Source organism: Sinohyriopsis cumingii, chromosome 9 (genome assembly GCF_028554795.1).
Source record: "Sinohyriopsis cumingii isolate HCF-2022 chromosome 9, ASM2855479v2, whole genome shotgun sequence".
NCBI classification, from domain to species: domain Eukaryota; kingdom Metazoa; phylum Mollusca; class Bivalvia; order Unionida; family Unionidae; genus Sinohyriopsis; species Sinohyriopsis cumingii.
In genome coordinates, this window is record NC_142969.1 from 103,435,265 (window position 1) to 103,453,729 (window position 18,465).

Here is an 18,465-nt window from a genome sequence, read left to right on the forward strand (position 1 = left end):
ATGTCAGCCCTTCAATTTTCAAACTACACCCACCCACAGTTACTCTACCTGACTCAGTATTTATTCTAATAACTGCTTTTCTTGGGCGTAAATGTACTGGATCGACGATCATAAACACGTCGACCCAAATCAACCAGATTAGATACATAGCCTACCGCTACAAACCTAACACTGATTCATGTACAACTTTGAATCCCCATCCAACCCCTTTGTCACTTCTTGCTCCATTTATATAGACCTGCCGCGCAAAGAAATCACTGCTATGAAATGTGAATCTAGTTTTCTTTTAAAGTCGTTGCCTGTTTCAAAAATAAATTTAAGACAACAGTTGCACGTTAGTAATACGTGTATATTTATAACGAACGATTGCCCAGTACATAAGCATAATCCTACAATAACGACAAATACAAAGGGTCGCTTATAACACGCATCATAATAAAAATATACTCGAATAAAGGTCAAGGACAACGTAATGCATTATGCCGCCATATTGTAATGTCTTCGTAGAGCAGCCAAGGAATTGTTTTCAACGTCGTTTTGCACACAGCAGCCAAAGGTAGGCCTTTGAAAATCATCTTTCGTTGTGGGAAAAGCCTTATAACGCCCTTTACAGTTGAAGTGCTGGAAAATTCTTTCTATCTAAAATCTGTCGTTTAATGCTAATGAATATACTCGCTGAATTTATACGGAAGTCAGTAGCGTGTGCAAATCATGACCATGTTATAATCTCGCTATTATCTTCAATTCTCTTGACCATGGCAGTGGCCTTGCAGGTCACTCATATATTGAACTGTTAAGATGTAATATACGGTAAAACACATTTACATGTGTTGTCAGTGGGCAGTAGCGTACTCAGTTCAATTATGGAGACAGGTTTTGGGGTTATTTTATCATCTCTGTATATTTTTGCCAGGTAAAATGATGCAGGAAACAGTCTGTACCATATTGTTTTCATTATTACTATTAATTAAATCTAGATTATAATATTTAATTTCTTATTTAGTGAACGAGGAAGTTAATTGGTGACATCACTTGAGATCCACTGAATACTTTACGTACCAGTGTAAAATGAACTGTCATACCATGCTTGATTCAAGTAAGCGACTGAACGGCATGTCATTATGAAATGACATTGGTAATTAAGTAAATTTTGGTAAATGAAGAATTCATCACGAAGGATGTTTTGAATTTCTTTCGATCTGTTTTAGTTACAATTTGAAATAAGTGGTTACACCGAGATATTTATTTTACCAGGTCCATATTTAGGTAGCTTAGTTCGGTTTTCTTATAAATTATTTTTGTAAAAATGGAAGTGGCTTTAGAATATGTACAAATATGGTATACAGCGCATATTTAACAGTACGGAATATATACGGTTTTGTTTTAATTTTAAAGAGGGTCAGTATTTTTTGGCAGAAATATAAATTCTGCAATTTATTGAACTTTATATATTTTATGTTGTCGACAGTAAATTGTTGTTGTTGTTGTTGTAAGAGTGTCGGGAAAATACTATATGTATACTATAGTAAGGTTGTCAGCATCTTGACTTCGCTAGCCGAAGTCCCTCTGTGTTAACCCTATGAACACCTTGGCAGATCGATCAGATTTTGAGTGCTTTGTTAAAGCGACATCTGTTCAATTTAATGAGTTATGAGTTGTTTCCCGTAGTATGTAAATGCCAACTAATCAATAGCGTGTAACAGCGTTGGTTTGTTACTTTGAACATCGGTCGAAAATAGTGGATGAATTTGACTTCAGAAGGATAATTTGTAAGTTTAACATCGAACGTATGACTACGTATCAGAGATAAGCCATTACATGTCTATTTGAGGGAAGGCTATTTTGTACAAACACGGACTGGCAGTGAAAAAATGCTTATTTACCGGAACATTTTGGTTATTTGCTCACTTTGTATCGGTCATGTAGGAACAGTAATAAAATTTAAACAACTTGATTTTGATTGGATGGAGTGGCTTGCCGCCGCATTCAGTGATTGCACAGACCCGAGGCACTGAATCCTGAAACACTGATCGATACGCCAAGGTGAGAAAGGGAACTTTGGCTAGTAAAAACGGGTTTTCAACAGTATTTGGAATAATAAAATTACTGGCATGTTTAGCCCTGTAAATCTCCTTTTTAAAGCCGAGAAAATATATGATCATGTTTTTGTCACTTTAGCTACTCCTCCAAAATAGAAAGAACAAAAAAAGCGCATCAAATTGGGCACACGTAGGTTGTCAAATGTGAATTGACTCGATTAAAAGTAGTAAAACCTCTTCTTCCTCCCGCCCCCGTTTCTTTTTAGAGACTAGTTTTCTTTCTTCATCTTAATGTGACATTTAGTTCATCAGTTCCTTTACACAAACTTAAATTTCTTTTCACAAAACCTTTAATTGTTTACGTTAGTTGACCATCACATTATTTTATGACGTGAATACAATAAGCCTCGTACCTTGCGAGAAGACGCAACTATATTACACCCATGTTATAAAATTAAAACATATGAGGTATGTAATAATAGCGTGTTATATCATAACCATCTGTCTGTCTGTCTGTCTATCTATCTATCTATCTATCTATCTATCCATCTATCTATCTATCTATCTATCTATCTATCTATCCGATGATGCAGGAATAAAGGAAGGAAGGTAGCGATATACGGATAGAAGAATAATGATAGAAAAGGTAGAAGTAGAGTAAAAGCATGTCAAGTTACGTTCTCGTTCCTGGATACTCAGACCACTGCGGCTTCCGTGCGACGATGAGATGGATGAACTGGCACATAACGGGTTTTGCAATGATTACACAGTTCGGAAAAACACAATCTAAAACAGGGGTCTCAAACTCAAACCACCCGGAGGGTCGCGTGGACGCATTTTGTATGAGCTAAGGGCGCATCACCTTTGTTATCTTTCATGAAACCATGTGACGCCAATCATTTTGCAGGCCAAAGAATACTGTTTGGCGGGCGGCATGCGGCCCGCTCGCCGTGTGTTTGAGACCCCTGATCTAAAACATGCATATATTTTTCAGGAATCCAATGTTACCTGTATTCATTATTTGACTATAACCGTTAGTTCTTGAAATCTGAAATTGACGTAAAAATAGTTCTCTTTAATTATGAAAATAAGAACGACAGAGCGACAGAATATACCAATATTCATCACCTTTTTCTTGCGACACTATTGGTTACCGAAGTGGGCGGTGTACCGAGGGGGTGCTATGCTGAATAATGCTTTTTATAAGGCGCTGTGGATAACCAAGGGGGCTATGGCCCAAAAAGGTTTGGGAACCACTGACGTACACTATCTTTTGTTATGGTAAACATTAGCTCATCTTCCATTTTTCACAGGAAACCTAAGATTTGCAGTTGTAAACTTAATTAGGTTTTTAGATATATTTGTTTTGGGTAACAAGACACATACCTTTTCTAATCAAACAACTTATAATTAAGGCCTTTCGATGACGTTAGCTGCCCAAGCTTTCCTGTGTTACGAAGTTATTCAAAATTAACCACATGTACGCTCCATAACCACCCGGATGTGATGGGTGAACAATAGACTAGCATTACCTGCTCTTATCCCATGCATAAAAATGGAAAGACAAAATAAAATGTCATAGAATAAAGTCAGAACTTGCATATGGTTGTAAGATGAGTGGATTTTTATATTGTAAAGATGGAAAAGTCCCATACAAACAGTGTTAGGTGTAAAACTGCAGGCTTGAAATGTAACAGTAAATGGTAAACTCTGACGTTTTCGTTGATAAGTGAAAAAATGTAAAGAATTTTAAAATGATGGTATACAATTATATATAATTTCGCTTGTGCTGTAAATTTGACAGATTTGCACAGTGCGTCGTATGTATATCAATTATGTTAGTAGTATCAATCATTGTCCGGTACAATCCAGGGACAGCACTGTCCGTACTGTTTGGCGTATGTTTATAATAATCTCTCTCTCTCTCTCTCTCTCTCTCTCTCTCTCTCTCTATATATATATATATATATATCTGTGTGTATGTGTACTGCACAGTGATTTTGGGGGTAGGATAGCAACTGACCAGCATGTTAGGATAGACAGATTATGATTACGAATCTATGGTCTTAAACTAAGTAACAGGAAAAATAGGAAACCAACGAGTTCTGTAAAATTCAAGAAATAATTTATTTCCATAAAATAAGAAGGTAACATTTAAAAAGAGCTTACATTATTGTGAATTAAATCCAAATACAAAATAATTCAACTGATTCTATCACAAATCCAAATGTATTCCAAAAAAAAAATCCAATATTGAATGTGTCGATGATACCGCAGTGTTGAATGTGCCAATGGCCTGGAGAGTGGCGATGTGCTAACAGTCTTTTGACATATCACAATAATATAATCCAAAATTTTCTTGTCTGAATTCACTATAATTCCAAATGAATGCTTTTGTCCAAGAATAGATTTTAGCACTTTATAATTGCAGTGAACACTAATTTGAATAAATAAGTCCAACCAAATTAAAAACTGAACATATCAGTAAGAGTGATTCTGCTTAAGATGTTAAAGCAAGAATGAATAATCCCCATGTAAACAAGTTTATGTAACCTCAGATGGCCAAGTGGTATAAGGCGCTTGCGTTTACAGATCACGGACATCTCACCTGTCTGCGTGGGTTCGAGTCAAACTCTCGAACAACATGGGTATGTGAGAAAATGTGTCAGTAGCTTACCGTGTGTCGTTGGTGCTTCCCGTCCTTTTTTCGGGGATCTTCCGCCACCAAATGTATTGGCCGTTATAAGCAAGCTTCCATGTGATGAAAAAATGGCGTTGAAGTCATGCCAGCCAATATTGTTTGTGCCGTGTACACCATTCTCTGACTATGAAGTCAAACATTTCTTGCATAAAGTTGAGATAGTTCGTCCAATACGAAATTCGTCTCTTACGTCTACCCTACCCCTCAAGTTAAAAAGACCCCTTACCTCCTGTAATAACGTCATAAGGCACAGCAGGTTAAGAAACAGATCTAGTTTTCGACAAAGTTGCTTCTGTCAGACTTGGAAAGCTGATTCTGTGTTCACTTGATGAAGCTGATGAAATGGGTGTTCTAATTTTGTTTTTATTTTTCATGCAAGTATCAGTGTACATTATTTGTAAAAGAGGTATATACCTCATATGCTGTAAGTATGCAAGTATCAGTGTACATTATTTGTAAAATAGTTCTCTAAATTTGCTTAATAGTCTATAATGACTACCATAACAATGAAATATCCGGGATATAATTTGCACTTACATAAATGTACATAAAATAACAGATGTCGTTATGGCTCATCGATTTCTAGTTAAATATAAATATTTTCTAGTATCAGCAACAACCTGAAATAAAAAAGTTGAAACATAATAAAGTTAAAGGTTTAATTCATGTAGAAATAGCCATGTAAAGTTTTGCAAATATAACCCTTTTTCTGTTTTATTTGTTTGTCTTGTCTATGTTTTTATTTGCTTTTAAAAAAGACTCGCTAAAGAATCAAAAGCGTTCACGCTCCGGTGGCCTAATGGTTAGAGCGTCCGCCTCGGATGCATAGGTTCGCGGTTTTGAACCCCGGCCGAGTGACAGCAAAGACTTAAAACATGGTACTAGCGTCTGCCTCGCATGACGCTTGTCATTATGAGGTTAGTGTTAGGACTGGTCGGCCTGGTGTCAGGATAATGTGACTGGGTGGGACATCATGCTGCATGGCTGCGGCATGGTGCCCCAGTGCTAGACATAACTATAAACTGTCACATTGTATACGTCGTAGCGATATGACTGAAACATTGTTAAAGCTACGTTTAAAATCTAAATCACACACATCTAGTACAACTTGTGATAGGTAAAGGGACTACTGTAGTTAACTCGGTTGAATGTTATTAACTTTATCTTTACATGTCACTACATGGTCTCCTTATTTTTAGTCCTTCCGCTATCAAACTCGATGCGTTACCAGCACTCAGATGAAATTATTGTATAATAACTTGTATGTGTCAATAATGTATCAAGGTTCAAAAGTTCTGATCCTTTGGGCATGGAAGGGTAGTTACACTTGTCCGAAGCCCGGTACAATAGTCAGATCTCCTGCGTACTCATGTTTGTAAGAGAAAGAAAGGATAGATCCAATTGTTTGAAGCCCGGTACAATAGTCAGCTCTCCTGCGTACGCGCGTGTGTGTCTGTGTGTGTGTGTGAGAGAGAGAGAGAGAGTACTGTTAATTTCTTAATGCATTTGCTGTGTAAGTTTTGTGATCTGCGATGAAAACCGTTATTTATTTAACGCGTACATACTGCGTGCTTCTGTTTTATAACTGCATGCAGTTTCATTCATCTTGCGAACATTTGCTTTGCATGATACATTGGAATTCTCATTGTACTAAGCATGACCGCCAGGAATGTTATTTAACGTTCTGGTTGTTTGTCTATCCGTCTGTACGTCTGTGTATCTATTTAAGCTTTCCTTATAGGTATCAGCTTGTAATGTGCATAATAAGAAACAAACGATTTATTGGTAAATTAGATATAATACAATTTCAAGAATACAGCCAATATTTTATTTTAGCTTAGTTTTTAGCTGTATTTGTCATATTTTGTGCAAATTGAGAATCATTGGGAAATATTTTATTAACTGATTTCAGTTGAATAATTGTGTATTAAACGGAAGCTAGCCGTTGGTACGGATTTTCTTTTGAGGAAATCAGTACGTTATATGGGAGCAGCGGTAGTTTAGTTGGATGAGCGTCGGACTGGTAATCTAAGGGTCGATACCTGCACAGGCCAGTCCAGGTCGGCTATCTGTATGTGTCCGGGGTAAAGACACTTAATGTATTTTTTTACGCCATTTTATTGGCAATAATATGTTTAACAAACAACCAAAATTGATCGTCATGTGGAATTTTAATTTTACTATGACGTCGTCATCATCAATCTGACGGTGGAAAACCGTCAGCTGACTCGTCCGATTAGGTGATTGACTAGTTTTTTTTATATTTTTTATAACACTTTAAGTCAGTGACATTGATGGTAAACAAACTTCGTGCAACCTGCCACATATATTTTAAAACTAAAATACTATTGGTAATATCACAGAATTTACCCCAAATTAATATTGGAAAATATCGGGAAATAATTTAGATATATTAATAGCAATACATTATCTTTAACAGAATGCTTAGACCAACCCTGAGGACAGAAAGCATCCATGCGTTGTGGCCTTTCACCAATAGACACAGTATGGTGATTTGTCAGAAAATATTGATGAAGATATAAAAATGGAGAAACCCTTGCAACAATCGTTTTCATAAAATGTGCAAAAAAAAAACAACACTGGGCATTTCTTTAAACAGTAAACATCCAGCTGATTCAGATTTTGGGCCAACTGCTCTAGCGTTTTTCTGCCAGGCAGATGTCAGCCACGTAGGCAATGTCAGACCACTTGGGATGTTTACAATAAATGACAAATTCTTATTCGAGGGTTAAAGGTCATTTATTTACTATTATCATTAACCCCACAACAACATTATCATTTTTCCTTGAGGTTTTACTTCGTCTGTACGTACACCGAAAAAGCATGTTGTTATCCTTTTGCTATTCAGTCGGGATAAAGTGACTCTTTATGTTGTTTTGTCAGCCCGTGAAATTTCCAGCCAGACGTTGTGTTAGAAATTAACCAGGCGTGATGCATTTGTTGTCCGTATATAACACGTGTAAGCGGGGTGTACTATAATCTCTCCCAAGTTTGGGCGGTCCGTAGAAGAAAAAAAAATGGGGGGGGGGGGAATCAAATTTTCAAACAAATTCGGTTACCAGTGACGATTTATTTTTATTAAAGAAATTTCTTGACAGACTTTAAATCTGGTATTTTATGACAATTCATTTTGTCAGTTCACATTTTATGGGGTTTTTCTTCTTTTTTTCTTATGGGTTCCACGAGATCCATATGTAATTAATGGTATCATGTAGCATCACCAGGTTTATTGAACAATTCCATTATATTAATATTTGTTTGAATGAATAACTTTAAGCTATTTAACTGATAGAAAGGAAAAACAAATTGTTTCAAACCACGTTTGGAGGGTTATTTAGCCATTAGTCTAGTGTGAGCTTTTTTAGCTTTACGTATGGCACATGATCACCACTCCTGTTTGAAAGGAAAGAGATTCAACATTTAAGATTCTTCATGACGGATGTTAGGCAGGTTCATCGAGCGATACCGAAATGAAGAAAAAGCATGCGTCGTCTAGACGTAGATCTGTCTGTATAGTATTGAAGATGGCTCTAATCTTAATTCGATGAATCGCCTCAGATGGAATACAGCGATGAATTAATTATACATTTTCCCCCGATGTTTGAGAATTGTAGGCAGCGATTGCTATAAATAAAAACACAAAAGAAAATTGCCGGCTACAGGCTTCTTTTGAGAAAAAAAACCCACCTATTCAGTTTCAGATTCCAGATGTCAAAATTGAAGGTATCGTTGATTCAGAGAATAAAATTACGTTCTAGACGTCTTACCTTGACCAAACCTAGTGGACGGGTTAAATTAGATACAAGTAAGGTGCGAATAATTTTGTTGTCGGTTGTATGTGTGTGTGTGTGTGTGTGTGTGTGTGTGTGTTAGAATCACAGTGACTCAAATATTTAAGTCAGAAAGATTTTTGCACAGTCAACTCGCTGGTTCTTTTCTCTACCAGTACTAAGGAAGAAAGGTACTGATTTGAAGGTCAAAAGATTAAAGGACAAGGTCATTATGACAACCCAAAAATTGTTTCGCACAAAATATTAAGTTCTAGACCACATACATTTACTAATTTGTGAATGCCATCTAATTTCAGCAAGGATGATGCCTACATATTTGGGGGTCAGAAGGTCACACGTAAAGGTCACAGTGAATCAAGTAAGAAAATAAATGGTTTAAGGACAATCGGTTTATTAAAGACCACCTGTCCTCGACCTTACATTCTGGATGGCTTACGCTTGGGATAAGAAAGAAGCATTTTGATTCTGGGTGTCTTTGGACAAAGTAACTTAGATGGAATAAATGCAGATTTTCATTTAACAGAAACAACAACAAAAAAGCCCAACCCAACAACTTTTATACAATGACAGCAAACTGAGAGCTTGGGTTTACTTATTGCTGAAAGAAAAAAGACAATTGCGGCTGGGCTAGACAGTTCAAAAGTCAAGACCACACGGGTCCGAATAATGAAAATTTTATTTAAATTGTAACTCTTGCAAAGGTCAAAATGACTATGATTAAAAAGAAAAAAAAAGGGTTTTGCATAATATATTGCACTTCTGGTATCGAAAATAAACTTGATTTTGGAGTCAAAAGGTTAAAGGTCAAGGTTATTGTGACACAAGGACAGATATATTTTTACAATAACGTTTGTTCTAGATTATGTTTTATTACCACATTTTGTACATGGCTCGCACAATGGGTTGTAAAGAAACCTTTAGATGCTTTAGGTCTGAAGGTCAGAGGTCACGGTCATGGCAAGCCTAAAAAGAAATTAATGGTGCCTGAACAGTAAGTTTAGTTCAAGACCTCACAACTCCATTGATATCTGTTGGTCAGTAATCACTATGCCTTACAAGTGTCTATGTAGAGGACTATTAAACACGTGACAGGCCTATACTGTAATCTTGAAGGTATTCTTTGTTAATGTTACTTTCACTCAGTAACCAAGTCACGCAAGCCTTGAAGTGCCCACACATAACTATAACACGTGCACACTGTACCATTTACGATACCTGTGTTGCACTGTGCGAAAGGATTAATATGGAAGGGAAAAAAAATTAAATCATGTCCGCGTATCTCAGTCACATGAGTGTTTTACATTCTTATTACGGCTAATGTGTACGATCATTTCTTTCAGAATTAATGCATAGTTACCAGAACATCGATGATGATGGATAACTCCGACGAGCTGAGGATAAAGATCGACGCTGTGTTTTCTCTGTCTAGCTCTTTAGATGATGAAATCGATAAAGATAAGGAAGATGTTTCCCCAAATGAGACCTTCTCAAATGAAGCAAATCCGATGGACAACGGTGGACATGATGACCTTGACGAGAAAAATGTTAATGGACAGAACGATGGCTGTTTCATTGATGGTGAATCCAGTAATGAACCTGATTCGAGCCGGCCAAGTTTAAGGCACGACGATGGCTATGATGAAGCTGTTATTACAGGCATTGGTGGAAATGACGATGCATGTCCTGTTGCTGGAACTGCCATCGGCGACAGTGGTTTAAATGAACTAGATGGTATGGATGATGCAGAAAACCAGAGAATTTCGGATGATAATGAAGTTCTTGATAAAGAAACGACTATCAACGTGCAGGTGGAGGACACTCAGGAAGACTTAAATGATGGCCACGAGATTATTGCCGAGTGGACAGTTGATTCCGAAGAAGAAACTCCTCTAAATGAAAGACATAAAACTTTAACAGAAATTCTGAAGGATACCGCAGAAAATGCATTTAAATCATATGAAAGTCGACTTCAGACTCAAGAAAATGAAAGTAGTGGTCATTTAATTAGATGTTCTTCTTCGAACGAACAAATTGATGCCAGAAGTTCAGACATCGTGGTTACTGAGAGTATGCTTCAATCATCAACCACACGGGCCCAGAATAATTGTTCTACATTGCGTTTGAAGCATAAAGATTCACGCACTGTTGAAAAGAATCGTTCTGAGCAGAAACATCACGGAACAGTTTCCAGAATTACAACCGAAGCTAAGATCAGTGATGAATGTAAACATTCCCAAGAGACATTGTCATTTGTGGAGACAATGTATGGGAAAAAGCCGTCGATCGGAGGGACGGAAACATTTCAGATGAGAAGTCTGCTTACAGGTAAGAGAGTAGATGTGTCCTATGGTGCGGAATTGCATCCAGAAAGAGAACAATCCATTTTTACTGTGATCAAACCATGTTTCGTAGTGTTGAACAGAATGAACAAAAATGTATCTGACGGCGGAGTCGAGCTCGCGACGAGCCTAACCATGAGAATGAGAAAGTCAAAATGTTCAAATTTTTGTAGAAAGCAGTTTTTGAATAGGAAATTTAAAACGTCTTATAGACCTAATACATGCAAAATGACTTGCATAAGAAAAGACGGCTCCGTGATTATAAAGTACAGAACTTCTAAGGCATTGGAATCTTCTGAGCATGCATGCAGTTTCAACGAAGATAAGTTTCCAAGGAATAAGATTATAGAACAGAAGTACATACAGAGTGAAACAAACCAGGTTCCTGCAGAGACAGATTCTCCACCCAAGATTCGTTCGTCACGCAAGCGGAAGCCCACCACATTATTAGATGACAATTTCATTATCGGTGACATTACAATGAAACGGAAGAAGATTCCAGCTATTAAGGCGGACTCTGCAACAGACGCCGAATCCAATAAAGATTCGGTAATCGATCACGTCAGATGCAAGAAACAAGAGGAGAAAAAGACTGCTGCAACGCGTTGTAGCAAAGACATTCAGAAAGAGGCGGAAAACAAAGTGAAGAAAGAGGCAATGGTGCAAAGTTCTAGTAGTATAAAGGTGGCTAAAGGGGACAAGAAACGGAAAAAGACGAAATTTGAAATAGAGATTGACAATCCAGAAGTACCAGCCGCTGTTATGATATCGCATGGGAAGACAGATAATTCTGTCCAACCTCAATACACACAATACGACTTAACAGGAGAAAGCAAAATTCGAGAACTTCTTACTGGCATCGGACACAGGGCCGAAGACGTAAAGTTTTTAAATCTTGAAGGAGGTCTAATATGCGGCTTTGTTCCTTCTCCTGATGGAACTTCCATCTATGTGTCCAAACGAAGAAAGACAAAAACGCCTGCAGAACTTATTGCTTCTATTAAATTTAAACCCAACACAACTACAAAACTCACAAACACTGATATGACAAATTATTGTGCACAGTTTGTTAAGACAATACTTAGTCCAAAGGCTACTGGAAGGCCATTAACAGATGAAATGTTCAAAACTCAAGCCAAATTGAAGGCCGCTTGTGTTTCCATCGCTGAAGCTGATCCGGCGAAACCCAACAAAAACTTAGGTCCAAAGGATACTGTACACTTGTTTATTCCTGAGAGCCAACCTTCAGAATCTAGTGTGCAACCAGATTTACAAAACTCTGTCTCTATCGGCCATCATACATATGCTCCATCTGAACCTAAGCATCAGAATGCATCGTCAGCAGTAAAGGTTGAGCAAGAAAACATATTGAGCAACATTTCGTCACAAACAAATGTTTTATTTGGTAAAACGTCTACGACTGTCCCATCTTCACAGCAGAAATACATTGTCTATACAACGAAATCTTCGACCATATCAACAGGATCGCACAGCTACAGTAAGGGTTCACTAATGTCAGTTCCTTCTTCGGTCGCTAACAAACCTTCAGTGTCAGATACTACATCACTTCTAAGTGGAAATTTGCCAAGCTTAGCTTCCATGTTGAGAGATCCGAAATCAACGACGGTGTACACAGTACCTTCAAAAATCACGCCTCGCGTCCTCAAAAGTATATTATCATCAAAAATAAACGAAAGGCAACAAAAAGTGTCTCAGAGCACACAATGTTATATTGTTCCATCAGAAAAAAGGGTTAAAAGTCCACAGAAAGAATCGGATACTATTTTCAAAGTGATAGATAATAAGACCGTCATCAAATATACCAAGTCAAAGGAAGATATCGAGGGTCAGCCTGGACATTCCTCGCACAATGATAGCGACAGCAAAGAAAAGATAACATTTTCTGCTAATAAACCTGTTGCTGCCGTGAGGCCTATAGGAACTTATCCATCAGAGAATCCAACCGCTGTCGTTCAAGGAATTTCTGAAACTATAGCTAGAAATGGACCAGAGGTCGAAAACATAGCGACAGAACCGAATGTAGCCAATATACCCGGTAATGTCGAGAGTCGGAGAAGCGCTGTAAATGATTTTGGTCAGACAGAACTCGTAACAGCTACCTGTACCAATCAATTAAAGGGATCAGAAATGCATGTCAGTAGTCAAGATGGCATATCAAACTATTTGACAGGAGAATTACTTTCGCAGCAACTTGCTGGCAATAACCTAATATCAGGTAATATTTCAATGCCCTCTCTTGTGCCTGCAAAACAATTTGGAAGTGTGATTGCTGCAGTTTCAAAGGCAGAAGGTGTTTTTAAAGGTCCCGGAAAGAGGACATTTTATCTTTTGAATGTGGATGGAAAGAATGTATTAATCCCGATGCAGGACAACATTGTACAGCCTCGAGCGTACGTTGTATCTGGCAATCTTTCTGCTGAGAAAGCCTCGGGTAAAGCGGAACTAATATTCAACTCGGTTGAATCAGAAACTACCATGTCGTCTACTGTCGCGAAGGAAGCAACATATACACAGTCTTTACTTGAGAAACAAAGTCTTATTATCGCCGAAACGTCTAATAGTGAAATTGAAAAACATGCTGCAGAGTGTTTGAAGGTTGCGATGGGAGGATTGCGTGTTCTAAAGCCAAAGTTAGGCACTGGCAATTCAATTGTGAAGGATAAAGTGTGCGATTCAGTGGGAACAGACACACTATCAAAGAATTATTTGAAAACATTAACGGTAGGTGAAGCAAATGATCAGGTCGAGATGAATATTGTAGGTGCACGTGAAGACACAGAAGGGTCGAAGAAAGAAAGCACAGGAAAGAAAAGTGAGAATGAGAAGTCAAGGGAGAGTGAATGGGTGACATCTGTTTCTGAACCCGTTGTTCCTTTGACCCGAGAAGAGCGATTGAAACAATTAAGAGAAAAACTACGCCAGCAAGAGGAAGCAGTGGAACAATTACGCAAGCAACGAATGGTATCTGCCATTGATACGCAGAGCTAACCATTTCTAAATGATTTGTTTCATTTATTATGCTACGATACGAATCTATTGTGTCCTTTTGTCCAGTTAACTTTTATCTGCAAGCGGCATTGTCGTAGGCATTGTAATTGTAGTTTCCTCAGCCTGTAAAACAAATAATATACATAGAGTTTATTCCATAGCACTGGTCCTGGATCCCCGAAATTGAGTAAAGAAATTCAAACTCGAGTGCAAAGCCCCCAAAATCGGACATTTGACTTTTCTGAGAATAGAATTAGAGTAACAGAACTTTATACATCTTGACGAATCCATTTTCTCTCATTGCTTGTTGAACTTCAACGATACAGGTAAACGCCATGTATCCATTATTTTTGGATAAGCTTTTGAGCCCGAGGTTGAGTTTTGTGACCAAATGTTTCGGGAACACAGGGCCACGTCTGATTATCCGGTGTGGCTGTTTGAAAACGGATTGATGTTTGTTGCAAGTTCATGTCCTAATACAGCACAAATTTGTCGAAGTAAAATAGATAAATCTTTCCTTATGCAACTAAAGCACATCACTCGCATATTTCATACATGCCGATATGATTGGACCATTGTAGTTGATGGAGCGCATCGGTACTCTGCCACTCCAGACTTATTACTGACGTATTTCATTCGTAAGAATTGTCAGTATTACGAACATTGAACGACTTTTATTATGGTGTCAAGATCGTTTACAGCAATTAGCGCTTTAAATGGATTTGTGCCTTTAATTATTTCTACACTATACTTAAGTTGTAGCAGTGTATTTGTCAGGGTTGACTTTCATTACTCATTTGTATAGATTTTTTGTTCTTTGATGTCTTTTAAGAAATTTAATTGTTTTGAAATCAGTTAATATAATTTAATTTTGTTTGATTCCAACCTAACCAGCTTACGCCCTCCGTGGGCTCGAATATGTAGTACAAGCGCTATTTACCTACCAGCACGGAGGCTCTTTTTCTTGCCCCGGGCTATGTCCCCTGATGATATTCCAGCTAATATGGTTTTGATCTTTTTTGTGGTAAGATTGGGGTTAATGTCAAAAATTGAATTTGTATGTTAAGGCAGTTTCTTTACCCTTTTTTGACATTTAGTTTTGTTTTATATACTTCTTTTGATACCTAACCTTAGTCCGCACATGATAGCCAGGATTATGCTCATGTGCCGTTAAGTCCTATACATACATACATACATACATACAGACATACATACATACATGAAGAAAAGACTGACAAACGGTAAAATGTATCAAGACCAGATTAATATTTACGTTGACAGGAAATGAGGGTGCAAATATTGAATTAAATAAATAAAATAAATAAGCAGAAAGGGTGGAAGAAGAAAAGCTCAGTCATTCAGGATAAACACATTTCTGATTGGCATTGACTACTAAACTCTAAAAAGGTGTACATGCGCACTGAAATCTGGTTTCTGGATTCACGTGTAATACAGATTTCGGGGTCACGTGTTCAAACAAACAATACGCATAAAAAATACTTCTCTCAGTCTGGATTTTTCCAGATACTGTCTTCTGCATAGTTGTTACACACATACATGTTTCATGTCAGCGTATGAAAGTTTATTTCTTACATATTTCTTAGACTTGAAGTTCTGCTCAACGTACGTTAATGCAAAGAAATAAACTTGCCGTATGCAGAAAGACGTATATTTTGCGAGTTAGAGATTTTATTATCTGGAATATATTAATCGTCTCTAATAAGTAGTTTCAGGCAACTTCTGTTTTACCCGTCATATCTGTACCGACAAAGAGAGTAAGCGTAATAAACATTTGAGTCAAATTTATGTTAATGAGTGTAAAATATAAACTGCACCAACATTTATGAAAGTCTCTCTTAATCTACCCATGTCCAGTTAATGGATATATATATATATATATATATATATATATATATATATATATATATATATATATATATATATATATATATATATATAAAGATTTACGAGTTTAAATTGTATACAAATGTTTTAATACTTCACTTGACTCGAATATACTCAGTGCATCGATTTTGTTTACATGTATTTGTAAAAGAATATGGATCCATTCTGGTTTAGCTTTTTATCAGTTCTTTGAGGAGGAAACATTCCATCTAATGTCATTTCATTCATTTAAAAGTGTTTTTTTTTTTAAAAAAAAAATAGCTGTGGTATACAAATGAAAAGTTTTTTAAAAACTATTTTACGACAATGATAAAAAAACGGCCACTTCAGAACCGGAAGGGGGATGGACTTTTACATTCGTGGACGATATCGTCGTCAGAGGCAAAAGCTGCTGAACGACGAACAAAGCAACAGCGAGCAGAAAACCACGAAAAGATCCACCATATATTTAGGTCGAAATCAAGAATCATTTGCACCCTTATTTAAAGCCTTTATAAGTCGATGACACAATCGTCTTCTTTTCCTCCCTCCCCTAACACCCTCCCCCAAAATAGAACAGGTTTTGTCCCACTCCCCAGCTATAAACTGAACCGGAAATGTACCAGAAATAAACATTATAACGGAAAAAAGTACGAAGTGTGTATCAACTTATAAGTATAGAAATATCCCCCCCCCCCACTTCCTGAAGTCAAAGACGTATGTACATGATGCGTTCTCGGAATAATTTACTCTGAAGATATGTATTGATCTTTTATGTGTACTGGCCTTAACGTTATTTGAGGATTAAGAAAATCATTTTAAATTAAGCTCGAAATATTGTACATATTGAGATTCAATCGCTTGTCGCGCAACTGTTTTGCGGATGAAAGCAAGTGTAATTCGTCTTACTACACAGTAGAAGTCTTTCATTTCACAATATTGTACTCTCTCTCTCTCTCTCTCTCTCTCTCTCTCTCTCTCTCTCTCTCACACACAATTTCGACGTTGGTTATCTATTTCTAAAAAGATGTTTAAAGTGTTCAGTGCGTGTGAAGTTTAGCGAATAATTTGATCATGCTTAAGTATGTATTTGCAAATAATACATTCCTTTCAATTTCACGATTATATGTTGTCAAATAAATCACACTTAATACACGACTGACATTTTTACTTATTTCTTTTCATTGATCACAAACGTAACTGCTGTTCTGACTTGTTAAGTTCATGCTGTCCCCGGGTTTTTCAGTGGAAAGGCTTTGCCGAGTTCCTGCCTACAGAATTTCACCCCAAGATTCAATTTTCAGTTCCATACCAGCGCATATAACTGGTCAGTTTCCTCTCATTTCTAAGTGGAGAAGAAATGTAGCTGATCGTTCTGGCAGTATAAATAAAATTTTCTTAAATATTTTAGTTCCTCGGATAGATAGTTAAAAGTTTGGTTTACAACAAAGAATTTGTTGTAAATATTACTGTTTGAATACATTTAACCAACCGTTCTTGTCATAGGCATAACGTCGTCAAGAGTGTAACTTGTGTGGGGTTAATACAGTTCTTTATAGGTATCGGTGTAGGATAGAATAATCACACCCTTGAGTCAGAATTCTGCGTCTGACACGAGACTGGTTTTGCCTCGTGACCATGCAAAAGTGTTATCCTTACAGTGGATTTTTGTTATCCAAAAATAGATACATGATTAACGATCATTTTTCTCACATTCCAGAGCAAATTATTTGGAATACTGATATAAATAAAAATAGCAAAAACACCAAATTAAAATTTCCTCACCTCAAAATAGAGTGCCTAAAGTTGGGTTCACACTGAACTGAAATTCAGTGTAAATTTTAAACTGCATGGAAACACTTTGCAGTGTTAACAAAGACTGAGGTAGTGGCGGTATTGATATTACACAGCGCACGACTGGTCTACTGAAGATAATTTCTGCATTGATACAAATGCGAACAAATCGACAAAATACAGTCCACTCTTATCCCTAAGATTAATTAAGACTGACAAAAATAATTATATAGTCCTCCATTAAACTTTAAATAAAATCGATAACATGAAGGAGTAAAAAAACAAAAAAGAAACAATTACAACAAAGCCTATTTCAACTGAAGAATTGATTGCCGAGAACGTACGTGTGTGTTACGTAGTTCCCTGTGATGTCTGCAGTGTGGCAGTTTATAGTGATATCTAGCACTGTGGCATCATGCTGCAGACACTTAGCATGATGTCCCACCTAGTCACATTATCCTGACGCTAGGCCGAACAGTTCTAACACTAACCTCTTAATGCTGAGTGTCAAGCGAGGCAACTGGTAGTACCATTTTTGTAGGTCTTTGATACGATTTGGCCGGGTTTCGAATCCGTGACCTCCATCATCCGAGACGGATGCTGTAAACACTTAGGCCACTGGAGCGCTGTATTGTACGTGTAATTTGATCGATGAATGTAAAAAGTCTTCGCTTGACACACTAGCTTCAACCACTGCACGTTGTATGATGTTACTGTTTTTGCAGTTTGTTTACCTAGATAATAGTTTTGCAATTGTTGTTTATCTTTACTGTGAGTGAATGCCCCTATGACCATGAAAATAATAGACTTCTACTCGTTAATGTAACCAATGTTCGCAGAGCGCTATTTTTCTACAATAGTGTGAAAAGCACGATCTCACTTACGGA

The 18,465-nt window shown here is 37.2% G+C and overlaps 1 protein-coding gene across 1 annotated transcript; it reads left to right on the forward strand.

The window, feature by feature from the left end:
* Positions 1 to 467: 467 nt before the first annotated feature.
* On the forward strand, positions 468 to 16,942 carry LOC149792372 (uncharacterized). The gene is made up of 2 exons (XM_089970946.1): positions 468 to 556; positions 9,893 to 16,942. The coding sequence occupies exon 2, from the start codon at positions 9,920 to 9,922 to the stop codon at positions 13,898 to 13,900; it is 3,981 nt and encodes a 1,326-aa protein (XP_089827072.1). The 5' UTR covers positions 468 to 556; positions 9,893 to 9,919; the 3' UTR covers positions 13,901 to 16,942.
* The last annotated feature ends 1,523 nt before the right edge of the window (positions 16,943 to 18,465 follow it).